Here is a 15538-nt window from a genome sequence, read left to right on the forward strand (position 1 = left end):
TTGCTAGCAGTGGAAGAGCTGATAGTGAAAGGAGACATGGATGCGATCAGTGAGACTGGCCAGCTTACAACCAATGTTGATTTCTCTAATTTCAAGTTACTCCTGCATTCCTTGTGTCTGCCCTTCCCCCCACCCTAGTCATCCTGCCAGTTCCACTATTCACATCTATATATCCCTTCATTATCACCTCTTCCACAGCCACCGATGAACCATAGTGGGCTCCATCTTTCTGTAGACATCAGTGCCAGGCCTGATTTATTCTGAACCTTATCATATCTTATCATAGTTTCCCTCCCCCCTGATTCTCAGTCTGAAGAAGGGTCTCAAACCGAAACGTCACCTATTCCTTTTCCTCAGAAATGCTGCCTGACATCTTGGACACTACAGCATTTGTATCTATCTTAATTTGCGAGATAGTTTGGAATCCTGATATTTAATTTGGAATTGGATTGTTTCACCTCTTTGTTGGTAAGTGGTTCTACAGGCTTAATGGTTTCCTCAAATTCTTGAATCAGCTCCAGTGTTTCATCGATTTCAGTCACAGCTGTCATGATAGGGGGGGCACCTTTTTTAACTTTCTGTTGCTCCTTTCTGTGGGAAGGGAAATAAAATTGTTGGAAACAATACAATGGAATTCAGCTTAAAATTAGAGAACTGAACCCATATATTTGGAGAAATTACATTTAGAAATTTCACGATAGCAGATCCCACTATTTTGTTTTGGATGCTAATGTTTATAAACTTAGTTCATAATGGATTTAACTTGGTAAGCCATTACTTCATTGAAATGTTATCATCCAACTATAATAGGGTTCATGTGAGTCGGTGAGAATTCAAAGATTGTCTGAGACTTTGCTGAGAGAACAATAATAATCAGATGTATCTTTACTCGATAACCCATCACTTTTATGGGATGGGATATGGACAGAAGTGGTTTGAGTTCCAAATTTCTGCAAATTGCTGTGCAATTGTCCACTCTGCAATGTCTGCTGTATGATCCTGTTGTGACTAGCACATTGAATACACGTCCGACATCTTGTAAAAAGAGTTTATTTCCAACAACTAACAGAAACTACTAGAAGGTCAGTTGTCATCAGTCATGAGGCCTAGGCAAAACTGGCAGCTTCTACTCCTGGCGTCAAGAGGGCACTGGCATACACGCATTGATGACGAGTACAAATGTTTCAAGATGGCACTAGCACTTATATCACATCTCCCCCTTCAACTTTGGGGTCACAAATTCATATACAATACAAACGATTTTCAATAGTAATAGATTTAAGTTTTAATCAATTTAATGTGGATAATGTACCACAATTAATACAGTGCTCCTTATACATCGAACATTATACTACAAAATTATAAAATCATTGCTTATCTATTTTACATTACAAGTCGAGTATTGACAATTGCCCACTTCTCGTTCGAGTCGTATTTCCGACTCGTTCTGTGTTGTATTTCTGTTTTGTGCGAGTGTGACTTGGCACGCTGCGAGCAGGTTCCCCCACCACATTACCTTGTGATGCGGTCTGTGATTGCTCTCTTGAGTCTGGGAGACTTGCCCCGTCTGAGAGAGGGGACCGCTCCATCTGGTTGACTCTCCCTCACGTCTGGGAGACTCGGTCTGTCTGGGAGACCCTCCATCTCGTCTGGAAGAGTTTTTGTGCTCTTTTGCTGCATGCTACCAGAGCATTGCTCAGCTGCTTCGTGCGCAGGTCTATGCCCTTCCTGTTTCTGCAGTACTCAGTACCGCTCGGTGTGGAAATGGAGTAGCTCTGGCCACATTGCCACTAGGATGGATGGGCTCAAAACCACACCTGTTGATGTCACTCCAGGCGTGGCAGCAGCTTGGCACTTGGCTTCTCATTGAAGTATGCTGCCTGTTTTCTTGCCGGACGGCTAGTTGAGGTCCCTTATCCTTAAGCTGTGACCCCTTGTCCTGGACTTCCCTAACATTGGGAACAATCTTCCTGCATCTAGCCTGTCCAACCCCTTAAGAATTTTGTAAGTTTCTATAAGATCCCCTCTCAATCTCCTAAATTCTAGAGAGTATAAACCAAGTCTATCCAGTCTTTCTTCATAAGACAGTCCTGACATCCCAGGAATCAGTCTGGTGAACCGTCTCTGCACTCCCTCTATGGCAATAATGTCCTTCCTCAGATTTGGAGTTTTGGTCTGATGAGATGGCCTGTTTCCGTGCTGTAATTGTTATATGGTTATATGGTAAATCTGCTGAGCGGCCGGCCCCGCCATGTGGAGGAATGTGCACACCGAATCTTATCTGGCTTACTTGTCAGCTCTGTTGCAGTCTCGTACAGCTGGAATACCCTTATCCAGTCCTTATAATTCTTGCCTAAGTTCCCTTGCATGGAGAGTGGGTCCGGTGGCTTGAGCCATAGAAACATAGAAAATAGGTGCAGGAGGAGGCCATTCGGCCCTTCGAGCCAGCACCACCATTCATTGTTATCATGGCTGATCGTCCCCAATCAATAACCTGTGCCTGCCTTCTCCCCATAGCACTTGATTCCACGAGTCCTGCCATTTTTTTTCACTCTGACACCACGTAATGTCTGCAGTATGATCCTGTTGTGACTAGCACAATGAATACACGTCCGACATCTTGTAAGAAGAGTTTAATTCCAACAACTAACAGAAACTACTAGAAGGTCAGTTGTCATCAGTCACGAGGTCCAGGCAAAACTGGCAGCTTCTACTCCTGGCTTCAAGAGGGCACTGGCATATACACATTGATGACGAGTACAAATGTTTCAAGATGGCATCAGCATTTACATCACACACTCCAATGAAAGCTTCATCAAAAAAATATCAACCTCCCACCGAATTCTAACTTGGTTTAGAAAAGTAAATTAGTGGTCATTTTTCATGATGTATTGACTTTTTTAATACCAGATATTATTTTAATAGAAATGCCCCTCATCTTCTCCAATGTATCATGAACAATTAAAGCTGTATTGTCTCAGTCCAATGTGTCCAAAACTGTTCCAGATTATACTTAAAATGTAGAAATGAGATAACCAGAAATCCGTGCCCAGTCAATGGTGCCAAATGCACTGATTGGTATTATACACTGATACCAGCAATTCTAATGAAAGTTTATGGAATGGGTATTGGAAGGCATAACCTATCTCCCCCAACCGAAGAGTTTTTAGCCCTCACCCTTCCATCGCCTTTTAGCCAAATCATTACCACCGCCATTCAATTTTTTCTCCACTCATTGGATAACAAGGTACAATGTTGATTCTGTTGATCTCCAAGTTCCCCGATACTATGCTGCCCAGTCAAATTTTGAATAAGTTGAAGTACTAAATAACTTTGATTAGAAGAGTGCGGGAAAGAAGTGAACAAATTTGGGTGGGGTCTTGCGATGTCCTTTTTGAGCAAACTTTGGAGTAATCATTTCATTTCGGCAGGAAAGAAAAGTATAGATCTTCTGACTGCATGGGCTTCTTCTCACATTCCATAGACATGCTGGTAGTTGGCTCCTATAAATTACTCCTTAAAGTAAAAATCAAAGCAATGTTGATGGGCAAGTGAGAGAGATTAAGTTGCAGGGTTACAAAGGGAAAGAAATCTAATGGGATCGATCTGGTGGGAGTCAGCACGGACCCCATATTATCCTTCTGCATCGTAATGTCAGCTTTGCATGCAGTGGTGTCACTTACTTCTCTGGTGGGAAGATTGTGGTGTCCATCTTGTAGTCAAGCAATGGACTTGCAATTTCAATGTATTGTTCAGGCTTTATTGGTTTGGGCTCTGTCAATTAGAAGAAATAATTTGTCAGGTTGCTTTTAAAAGTTATTTTTAGAGTCAGAGAGTGATACAGTGTAGAAACAGGCCCTTCAGCCCAACTTGCCCACACTGGCCAACATGTCCCAGCTACACTAGTCCCACCTGCCTGCGCTTGGTCCATATCCCTCCAAACCTGTCCTATCCATGCACTTGTCTAACTGTTTCTTAAATGTTGGGATAGTCCCAGCCTCAACTATCTCCTCTGGCAGCCTGTTCCGTAAGGGCCTGACCCACTTGGGCAACATTTTCGGTGACAGTCTGAAAAGAGTTTGTCACGGCGTGGTCTGGGCATGATGTGCAGTGACGCATGTAGGGACGTGTGGTGTCTCCCTGCCACCCCTGGATTTTGGAATGTTCAAAATCATTAGGTGACATCTGGGTGTCTTATCATGTTGGGCGCCCTGTCACACACTGACGTATGCTGTCCTGCGGGTGACGCCCGGTGACGCGGGTGTATAAAGCGCCGACTTTCACAACTTTTTTGGACTCAAGTGGATTATTTGGCTGACAATAGCCAGGGGCAAAGTGCCCATAAAGAATGAAAAGTATAAAAGTACATAAATGTACAAAGTACATTATTAAGAACATCTGAAATGATGTTCTTTCTAATGTGGTGAAAAAATAAAGATCCTTTTGTTTTGTTGAAGCTCAGTGGAGTTGATGCAAATTATAATGTTATTGTCAGATTGACTATTGTTGTTAAATAAATGTTTTGCTTAAGTATGATATTCTTTGAAATGTGCCGTTAAATATATACGGTTACTTTTGTTGAAGTTATACCTTTCTTAGAATAAAGGGGAGGCCATTTAAGACTGAGGTGAGAAAAAACGTTTTCACCCAGAGTTGTAACTTTGTGGAATTCCCTGCCACAGAGGGCAGTGGAGGCGAATTCACTGGATGGATTTAAGAGAGAGTTAGAGCTCTAGAGGCTAGTGGAATCAAGGGATATGAGTAAAAGGCAGGCACGGGTTATTGATTGGGGATGATCAGCCATGATCACAATTAATGGCGGTGCTGGCTCGAAGGGCCAAAAGGCCTCCTCCTGCACCTATTTTCTATGTTTCTATGTTTCTTGTTAAATGAATTGTTGTTTTTCAATATGATGTTATTTTTAAGCTGACATTAAATAAACAATTTATCTCTTAAAAACTTATTAATAGTTATTCGCACTTAGATTTATTGTAGATAAGTTAATTTCCGATGTGATTATTATACTTCAGTGTGAACTTTTTGTCAAGGCTGGTGACGCTCGCAGTCACCAAAAAAAATTGCAAAATGGGACAGGCCCTATACACCCACCATCCTTTGTGTGAAAAAGTTCCTATTCAGATTCCTATTCAATCTTTTCCCCTTCACCTTGAACCTCTGCCCTCAATTCCACTACTCTGGGCAAGACTCTGCATCAATCCGATCAGTTCCTCTCATGATTTTACACATCTCCATAAGATCACCCCTCATCCTCCTGCGCTCCAAGGAAAAGAGACACAGCCTACTCAACCTCTCCCAATAGCTCACACCCTCTAGTCCTGGCAACATCCTTGTAAATCTTCTCTCTGAACCCTTTCAAGCTTGACAATATCTTTCCTCTAACATGGTGCCCAGAACTGAACACAATATTCTAAATGCGGTCTCACCAACGTCTTATACAACTGCAACATGACCTCCCAACTTCAATACTCAATACTCTTTTGACATTGACTAATATACAGTAATAAAATAAAGTTTTAAAACACACTCATCAGCAACCTAGTTTAAAAGGAATTTAAAATTAAAAATAAAAGAATCACGTAGGATCATTGTAACATTGTTTTGATTTTCCTCAACTGAATCATCCTCTTCAACCAGACCATTGTCTGAGATCCTGTCCTTCAATTCAAGCACTTGCTCATCCATGAACTTAATTGGTCTGCAAGTGACAAACTTCCCTTTAGCTACCAAGGCCCTAAACTCTGGAATTCTCTCCGTGAAACACTGAATCCCTACTTCGTTTCCCTTTCTTAAGGCATCCTTTAAAATTTACTTTTTTCGCCAATATTTTCAGTCTCCAATATCCTGGCGGGGAGATTTGCCAAGGCTACTGGGGAGACATTAAACTAGAACGGTTGGGGGGAGGGACTCAAATAGAGAAAGCTAGTAGACAGAGTATGAGGCAGGAGGCAGAGAAGGGAAGCACTCGGACACAAAATCTAGGCGAGAAAGAAGAAAAAGATAATAAACAGGGAATAAGAGGTGGTGGGTTTCTTAAATGTGTATATTTTAATGCTAGGAGCATTGTAAGATAGGTGGATGAGCTTAGAGCCTGGATTGACACCTGGAAGTATGATGTTGTGGCGATCAGTGAAGCATTGTTACAGGAGGGCTGTGAATGGAAACTAAATATTCCAGGATTTCGTTGCTTCAGGTGTGATAGAATTGGAGGGGCAAGAGGTGGAGGTGTTGCATTGCTTGTCAGGGAAGATATTACAGCAGTGCTTTGGCAGGATAGATTAGAGAGCTCGTCTAGGGAGGCTATTTAGGTGGAACTGAGAAGTGGGAAAGGTGTAGCAACACTTATAGGGGTGTATTATAGACCGCCAAATGGGGAGCAAGAATTGGAAGAGCAAATACGTAAGGAGATAGCAGATATTAGTAGTAAGCACAAGGTAGTGATTGTGGGAGATATCAATTTTCCACACATAGACTGGGAAACACATTCTGTAAATGGGCTGGATGGTTTGGAGTTTGTAAAATGTGTGCAGGATAGTTTTTTGCAGCAATACATAGAGCTACCTACTCGAGAAGGGGCAGTGCTGGACCTCCTGTTAGGAAATGAGACAGGTCAGGTGGCGGAGGTATGCATTGGGGAGCACTTCGGGTCCAGTGATCACAATACCATTAGTTTCAATGTAATTATGGAGAGGGTCAGAACTGGACTTAGGGTTGATATTTTTGATTGGAGAAAGGCTAACTTTGATGTGATGCAAAATGATTTAAAAGGAGTGAATTGGGACATTTTGTTTTATGGGAAGGATGTAGAAGAGAAATGGAGGACATTTAAAGGGGAAATTTTAAGAGTACAGAATCTTTATGTCCCTGTTCGGTTGAAAGGAAATAGTAAAAATTGGAAAGAATCATGGTTTTCAAGGGAAATTGGACACTTGGTTCGGAAAAAGAGAGAGATCTACAATAATTATAGGCAGCATGGAATAAATGAGGTGCTTGAGGAGTATAAAGAATGTAAAAAGAATCTTAAGAAATAAATTAGAAAGGCTAAAAGATACGAGGATGCTTTGGCAAGTAAGGTGAAAGTAAATCCAAAGGGTTTTTACAGCTATATTAACAGCAAAAGGATAACGAGGGATAAAATGGTCCATTAGAGTGACAGAGTGGACAGCTATCGGCAGAGCCAAAAGAGATGGGGGAGATATTGAATATAGGACATTGAGGGAAGTTGGTGTAGAAATAGCAGGGGCTAACACAGAAATATTTCAAATGTCATTAGAAACGGGAATAGCGCCGGTGGATTGGCGTACTGCGCATGTTGTTCCATTGTTTAAAAATGGTTCTAAGAGTAAACCTAGCAATTATAGACCTGTTAGTTTGACTTCAGTGGTGGGAAAATGAATGGAGAGGATACTTAGAGATAATATATATAAGCAACTGGATAAACAGGGTCTGATTAGGAACAGTCAACATGGATTTGTGCCTGGAAGGTAGTGTTTGGCTAATCTTCTTGAATTTTTTGAAGAGGTTACTAGGGAAATTGATGAGGGTAAAGAAGTGGATGTTGTCTATATGGTCTTTGGTAAGGCCCTTGACAAGGTTCCTCATGGAAGGTTGGTTAAGAAGTTTCAATTGTTGGGTATTAATGCAGGAGTAGCAAGATGGATTGAACAGAGGCTGAATGGGAGATGTCAGAGAGTAATGGTGGATGGCTGTTTGTCAGGTTGGAGGCCAGTGACTAGTGGGGTGCCTCAGGGATCTGTGTTGGGTCCATTGTTGTTTGTCATGTACATCAATGATCTGGATGATGGCGTGGTAAATTGGATTAGTAAGTATGCATATGATCCTAAGATAGGTGGTGTTGTGGATAATGAAGTGGATTTCCAAAGGCTACAGAGAGATTGAGGCCATTTGGAAGAGTGGGCTGAAAGATGGCAGATGGAGTTTAATGCTGATTAGTGTGAGGTCCTACATCTTGGTAGGACAAATCAAAATAGGACGTACATGGTAAATGGTAGCGAATTGAGCAATGCAGTTGAACAGAGGGATCTAGGAATAACTGTGCATAGTTCCCTGAAGGTGGAATCTCATGTAGATAGGGTGGTAAATAAAGCTTTTGGTGTGCTAGCCTTTATAAATCAGAGCATTGAGTATAGAAGTTGGGATGTAATGTTAAAATTGTACAAGGCATTGGTGAGACCAATTCTGGAATATGGTGTACAATTTTGGTCGCCCAATTATAGGAAGGATGTCAACAACATAGAGAGAGTACAGATGAGATTTACTAGAATGTTGCCTGGGTTTCAGCAACTAAGTTACAGAGAAAGGTTGAATAAGTTAGGTCTTTATTCTTTGGAGCGCAGAACGGTAAGGGGGGACTTGATAGAGGTCTTTAAAATTATGAGAGGGATAGACAGAGTTGACGTGGATAAGCTTTTCCCATTGAGAGTAGGGAAGATTCAAACAAGAGGACATTACTTCAGATTTAAGGGACAGAAGTTTAGGGGTAACATGAGGGGGAACTTCTTTACTCAGAAAGTGGTAGCTGTGTGGAATGAGCTTCCAGTGGAAGTGGTTGAGGCAGGTTCGATTTTATCATTTAAATATAAATTGGGTAGGTGTATGGATGGGAAAGGAATGGAGGGTTATGGTCTGAGTGCAGTTAACCATATAACCATATAACAATTACAGCATGGAAACAGGCCACCTCGACCCTTCTAGTCTGTGCCGAACACGTATTCTCCCCTAGTCCCATATACCTGCGCTCAGACTTCGGCACGGACTTGTTGGACCGAGATGGCCTGTTTCCGTGCTGTAATTGTTGTATGATTATATGGTTATATGGTCTCAATACCTCTTAGTTAAATTCTGTTTGACAACACTCCTTTGAAGCATCTTGTGTCAGCTTAAGGGTTCTCTGTAAATGCAATTTTTTTTTTGTTGGTGTGCGTAGTGAGGAAAAGCAAGGAAAACTTAGAAGGACCACAGACAGGATTGGAAAAGGGAAGATCTGAATTGGTTCTGCTGCTTACTCATTTACAACGTAACTAAACAATTCCTGGATGAGTAGGAAAGAACTGCAGATACTGGTGTAAATCGAAGATAGACACAAAATGCTGGAGTAAATTCAAGAAGGGTCTCGACCCAAAACATCACCCATTCATTCTCTCCAGAGATGCTGCTTATCCCGCTGAGTTACTCCAGCATTATATGTCTATCTAAAAAATTCCTGGACATTAATTTACTCCAATAGATCCCCTACTCTTTCAAAGTGTATAAACCAAGAATAGTAAGATTAAACGAGAACTTACCAGTTGAGGTTTGATCTGTATTTTATGAGGAGGAACATTGAGGGAATACGTGAAGAACCCGCTTCCAACGCATGCGTGTCATTCTTCAAAACAGCGGTGTGAGGTCACAGGAACCTATAATGACCTAACATAGTAAGATTATCAAGGAGATACCAGTGTTTTGATATGATCATAAGAGGGTGGGAGCGGAGGGCACGTATTCCCTCAACGTTCCTCCTCATAAAATACAGATCAAACTTCAAACTGGTAAGTTCTCGTTTAATCTTACTATTTTACTTCGGAGTCACGTGAGTGACTACGTGAAGATTTCAAAGCTCTGTGACCTCATGCCGTGGAACGAGTCCATGCTTCACAACTGCCTTGGGTATTGGGAGAGAGCATCATTAGTAATTTTAAAACACACTTATACAAAGAGTTGTGTGGTATAACGAAAAAATATATACATTTTTTAAATTGAAAATCATAGCCCTGTAACCTTTCGGGCAAATTATATTGTTGAACGTAAAATGGTTTCCGAACACGATGATGGCTCCAAAAAACTGGTTTATTATAAAACCTTTGGAAAGTCCTTTCGGATGACCATCCTGCCATTCTGAGGATTTGGTCTGTGGGTACCTCTAGAATTTTTGCTGCGGATGTTGCTGCAGCCCTGGTGGAATGAGAGTTAAAAACATTAGTGTCTATTCCTGCCATCTTTAGGACATATTTGAGCCACCTTGATATAGTTTGGGTCGTGACCCTTTTGTGCGGTTTCTTGTAAGAGATTAACAACGCCATTCTCTGACCTCGAATGCTCTTAGTATATTCTATGTATAGTTGGATGTGTCTTGCTATACACAGTCGTTCGTCAAATGGGTATACCATAAATTCAAACATTTGACCCGATGAACCTGGTCTGTTTTCTTTTATTAAATCCTGTATGACAAACACCAGTTTCTCGGGTGAGATGATCAGGGAGTCCAGGCTCAGTTTGCTTAATGACTGGACTCGTTGTGCGGTAACTAACGCCATGAGCATAACCATCTTCATGGTCCGTTACTGAAGTGACAATGCTGTTATGGGCGACCAGCTCCTCAGCATGTTTAGAACGACACCCACCTCCCAGATTTTGGAGTACCTGGTTTTAGGGGGATTTGCATTGAATATGCCCCTCATGAGTTTTGTTACCAGGGGGTGTGTTCCCACCGTGTGCCGCTCCGTTCCTTGTGATAGGTAATTGGAGAGTGCACTTCTGGCACTATTGATGGCACTGTAGCTCCATCGATTATCATAATGGAGGCTTGTTAAAATTCCAATACGGCCAGAATGTTCTTGGCCTTTTGGTCGAGGTTGTTGTCCAAGCAGTATATGCCCCATTTCTTGATGTGTCCAAGGTACTGCTTCCGTGTTGACAGTCTTTGTGCAGATGAGATGAGATTAATCGTCCTGTCTGACAGCCCCATGCCGTGTAGTGGGTCTTTCAGACTCTACAAATCAACAAATCCATAGTCTTATGGCATGGATGACTGCCCCCAGTCACTGGATGAATTAATAAATTTGGCTATGTTCATGAGGGAACATGGTTCTAACACCATCCCCTGTATGACCGAATACCATGATTGAGTAGGCCAGTCGGGTACTATGAGAATCCCAGACGCCGAGTCTTGTTGAATTTTTTCCCTAGTACCCCATTGATGAGGCAGAACGGGGGAAAATACATCACCCTATGGCTTTGTTTACGTAACAATGCCAAGCTGGTTTTAGAATTTTAGTAAATAATATTGGGGCTGATGTTTGCCCCTTTGGTAAGCTCTATATTGCCAAAGTTCCCCCCCCATCCAGTTAAATTTCAAATACCGTCTGTGATCCCCTCTGATGGGTATTGTATAGTATGCATCTTTTGAGTCAATGCCTGCCATATAGAAAACCCAGCTGACACTAATTCTTTATCAGTAATAAGAGTATCCATCTTAAAATGAACATATTGAACGAATGTGTTTAGGGTTGAAAGGTCAATGATAATCCTGCAACCTCCATCTATTTTATTTTTAATAAATATGTTTGATAAAAATTCTAATGTTCCATGAAAAGTATGCTCAATCACACCTTTTGTGTACAATTTTTGTAGCACCATGTGGGCTTTAGATTGTTTGGTTTATGTAAGGACAAAATGCCATTCTGGTGTATGTTGTACTGGGGTTATTGGGATAAGTAAATTCTATCAGATAACCCTGAATACTGCTGAGATTATATGAGTCTGTAGTGATTTTACACCATACATAACTGTAGTGTTGCAACCTCCCCTCCCCCACCGTCGTGGGTCCGTTTTTTACAGAAGAACCACACCCACCTACCTCCATGGTTACCGGTGGTTGTGTTATTTCCTTGGTTTTTTGAAAAGGGGGTTCTGGTTTGATATCTCTTGTTCGGGGTTGTGTGGGAGGTTGAGGCTTCCGCATCTTCCAGGGTGGCCGTCCCTGGCCATACCCTAAAAAGGCTGCTGCGGGTTATATTGATTTCTGGCACTGGCACGAGCCACATTTTTATGGCCTTGCATGTGGCTGGTATTGTGCTCCAAAATAGGCCCTTGCGCTGGCCTTGATGAGCCCCAGTGTCTTGGCTTCGTCCACACACGGTTCTTTGTTTGCAAATGGTAGCATTTTAGGGGTCCAGTGCTGGCTGAATGGCAGCCTTCCACATGTAGTTCAGCTCATATTGCATATTACTAAAACAGAGCTGGTGCGTCTTGATGGTCCTGGTTCCTGATGTTCCTCCCCATATGCTGCCAAATGCATTGGTTTACACTGGGCACCTGTAATGCCTCACCGTTGCCAGGTGGCAGATGTCTGGCCAGTCTCTGTAAATATTTCTTGTTGGAGTTTGTGGCCAGACATATAGTTAATACTATTGCCATCCTGGATCCAAGTCTACCCCTGTTTGACTTGGTTTAAAGTAATCAGCCACCATGTCCAGCAGAGTCCCTGCTGTGTTAGGATCATGGGACGCTGTATTACCAGGCTCTGGCCCATCAGGGTCCTGCCTACTCTTTTTTATAGAGTTAGAGATCTCTAGGGGTCCCGCATGGGGTACCCATGTGGGGCTTACCTCCTGCCCACTGTGGCTAGTCTCCACATCCATGTGACTGCTACTGTGAAGGAGCTCCTTTTTCCCCCCCGCTGTTTCCGTCCCCCGTACACACGGGCACTGGTTTGCGGGTTTTCCTCGCCCTACCGCTGTCCGCACCGGTCTTGTATGTAGGTCCACCTCTCCACACGGTCCCGGTACTCACAGGCACCTGTGCTGGCTGCTGTCATGCTGCAGCCACTCGTACCGGCTTCCTCCAGCGTGGGCTAGCGGGTCCACGCCGTCTCCGTACTTCCAGCGCCATGGACCCATCTAATACTTTAACCAAAGGATTAATAAACAGATTTTTATGAAAAAACATAGAAATTAGGTGCAGGAGCAGGCCATTCAGCCCCTCGAGCCTGCACCGCCACTCAATTCAATGGGGTCCGTGGGGTTGTACCCGATTCGTCGGGATTTTGCTGTGTAGCCGGTCAAAACCGGCTCCAACGCTCTCAGCGCTCCTGGCTGCTCGTTTATCTCAGACCGCTGGGACCAACCCCGGTACTCACGGTACTGGTCCCTCGCGGTCGTTGCAGCCGGTCAACCCCACTCCAATGCCCTCAGTTCTGGGCACTCCTGCTTATATGGTCCCTAGATAAGGGACGTATCAGATATTAAAACTGATAAGAAACAGATACTACACTTGATCTTAGCCAAAAGGCCAAGAAGCGATCTCTGTAACTAAAAACCCGCTGGGACCGACCCCGGTACTCACGGTACTGGTCCCTCGCGGTCGATTGCAGCCGGTCAACTCCACTGCAATGTCCTCAGTTTGTGAGCCTCGGCGCTGGCCGGTAGCGCTGCTTCAAGCCAGACTCGCTTCCAAAGCAAGACTGGCATACTGGCCGAGAAAGGAATTTTCCCCCTGGTGCGGGAGCGAAGTCGGGCACAGGTGTTTTCCCTCTCCGGGAATCGATGTGCCGTTGCTGCTCCTGCCGCTGCCGCTGCCGTTGCTGCTCCTGCCGGCTGCCCGCACTCCGCGGTTCTCCCGCCAGCTTTCTGCAGCTTACATGGACCCGGTCCATGTCTGCACCTAAAGGGTAAGTGGAAGGAACGCAGAGTCTCTTACCTGCTGTTCCCGACTTTCAATTCTCCCGCTGATGAACGTCGTTCCCTGCGTGTCGGGTTTGAGCCGCTCGGACCGACCCCGGTGTTCACGGGACTGGTCCCTCGCGGCAGTACCGCAGTCGGTAAAACCCGGCTGTTCGTAGGGACCCCTTGGACCAACCCCGGTGCTTACCGTTTGAAGAAGGTTTTCGGCCCGAACGTCCCCAGTTCCTTTGCTCCATTAGTGCCGCTGCACCCGCTGAGCTTTTCCAGCCCTCCTGTGTACCCCCGGTACTTACAGCACTGGTCCCTGCTCTCTGTACTGCAGCCTCGGCGCTGGCCGCTAGCGACTGCTCCAAGCCAGTCTCGCTGGAGCGACTGCTCCAAGCCAGTCTTTGCTTTGCCTCCCGCCCGGCCGAGAAGTGAATTTTGCCGGTGCGGGAGCGAAGTCGGGCACAGGTTTTTCCCTCCAGGGAATTGGTGCCGTTGCTGCTGCTGCCGGCTGCCCGCACTCCGCGGTTCTCCCCCGCCAGCTTTCCGCAGCCTTCATGGATCAGGTCCATGTCTCCACCTAAAAGGTAAGTAGAAAAGGAACGCAGAGTCTCTTACCTGCTGTTCCCGACTTTCAAATTCTCCCGCTTGGGGAACGTCGTTCCCCCTGTGTGACTCGTTGCAATGCGTGTAGCGATATGACACGCATGCGTTGGAAGCGGGTTCTTCACGTAGTCACTCACGTGACTCCGAAGTAAAATTTAGTTAAACTACCTACAACCCTTTGATCATGATTATTCAAGTTCTTTAGACAAATTGAACAATCACACTGGATGTTATTTTCATTGTGAAAATGAAAGTGAATTACCTTTTGGGTCAGCTATCGGAAAGGGACGATTCCGTGGTCGTATCAACTTCCATTGAGGAATCGGTATCTCCTCTGGTGGATTTACAAGGGGACAGGATCTTGTTCTTCTCACCAGTACTGGGTGACTGTGCATGTGGGAAAGGCCATAGTGCCGCAGCTTTTCTGAAGATTCAGCCTACAATAGAATGAAAATAATTTTATTGAAGATAAATAAAAGGGTCTCGACCCGAAACATCTCCCATTCCGTCTCTCCAGAGATGCTATCTTTCCCGCTGAGTTACTCCAGTATTTTGTCTACCTTCGGTTTAAACCAGCATCTGCAGTTCCTTCCACCAAATAAATCTTGGAATTGGGCATTATTCTTCATCATCTACATCCTCCCCCTTGGTCAGATACTCCGCCACTTCAATCTGGACTTCCACTGTTACGCTGATGACGCCCAAATCTACCTTGGCACCAAATCCCCCCACAAACCCCCCGTCTCCCATATCAACTCAGTTTGTCAGCTATAAAAATCTGGATGCAACATAATTTCCTCAAACTCAACAGCGATAAGACAGAATTCCTCCTCATAGGCTCCAAAGCCACACTCAACAAAATCAATAACCCCACTCTCACCATCGACGGCACCACTGTCTTCCCCATCTCCCCAGGCTGGCAACCTTGGCGTGATCTTTGATTCCACCCTCTCCCTTGAGCCTCACATCTGCCACGTCATTACAACCTCCTTCTTTCATCTCCGCAACATCGCCAAACTCAGACCCTCTCTCACACCGCCCGCTGCTGAAAGACTCATCCATGCCTTCATCTCCTCCCGACTGGACTATTGCAACTCACTTCTCCTTGGCATCAGCTCCACCTACATCAACCGACTCCAACTAGTCCAGAACACAGCCGCCCGACTCATCACCCATACCAAATCCTGGCATCACATCACTCCAGTCCTCAAACAACTTCACTGGCTTCCCATCTCCCACCGGATTACCTACAAAATCCTGATCCTCACCTACAAAGCCCTCCACCATCTGCACCCCCCCCATATCTCACTGACCTCCTCTCATCCTACCAACCCTCACGGTCCCTCAGATCCACATCAGCTGGTCTCCTCTCCATCCACAAGTCCAACATCCGCAGTTTTGGGGACAGAGCCTTCTCCAGGGCAGCTCCCAGGCTCTGGAACTCCCTCCCCCAACTGATCTGCAAT

General features: G+C 44.5%; 1 protein-coding gene and 1 pseudogene across 6 annotated transcripts in view; both read right to left on the reverse strand.

The window, feature by feature from the left end:
* Positions 1-15538, reverse strand: part of adgb (androglobin) — a 205511-nt gene that overhangs the window by 116130 nt on the left and 73843 nt on the right. For all 6 annotated transcript variants that reach the window (XM_055639044.1, XM_055639046.1, XM_055639043.1 and 3 more), the window contains 3 exons: positions 14335-14509; positions 3684-3774; positions 459-591 (listed from right to left, as the gene is read on the reverse strand). In XM_055639044.1, coding sequence (XP_055495019.1) covers positions 459-591; positions 3684-3774; positions 14335-14509 — 399 coding nt within the window. The remainder of the gene's footprint in view (positions 1-458; positions 592-3683; positions 3775-14334; positions 14510-15538) is intronic.
* On the reverse strand, positions 12997-13101 carry LOC129699898 (U2 spliceosomal RNA; annotated as a pseudogene).

Source organism: Leucoraja erinacea, chromosome 8 (assembly GCF_028641065.1).
Source record: "Leucoraja erinacea ecotype New England chromosome 8, Leri_hhj_1, whole genome shotgun sequence".
In the NCBI taxonomy this organism is placed as follows: domain Eukaryota; kingdom Metazoa; phylum Chordata; class Chondrichthyes; order Rajiformes; family Rajidae; genus Leucoraja; species Leucoraja erinaceus.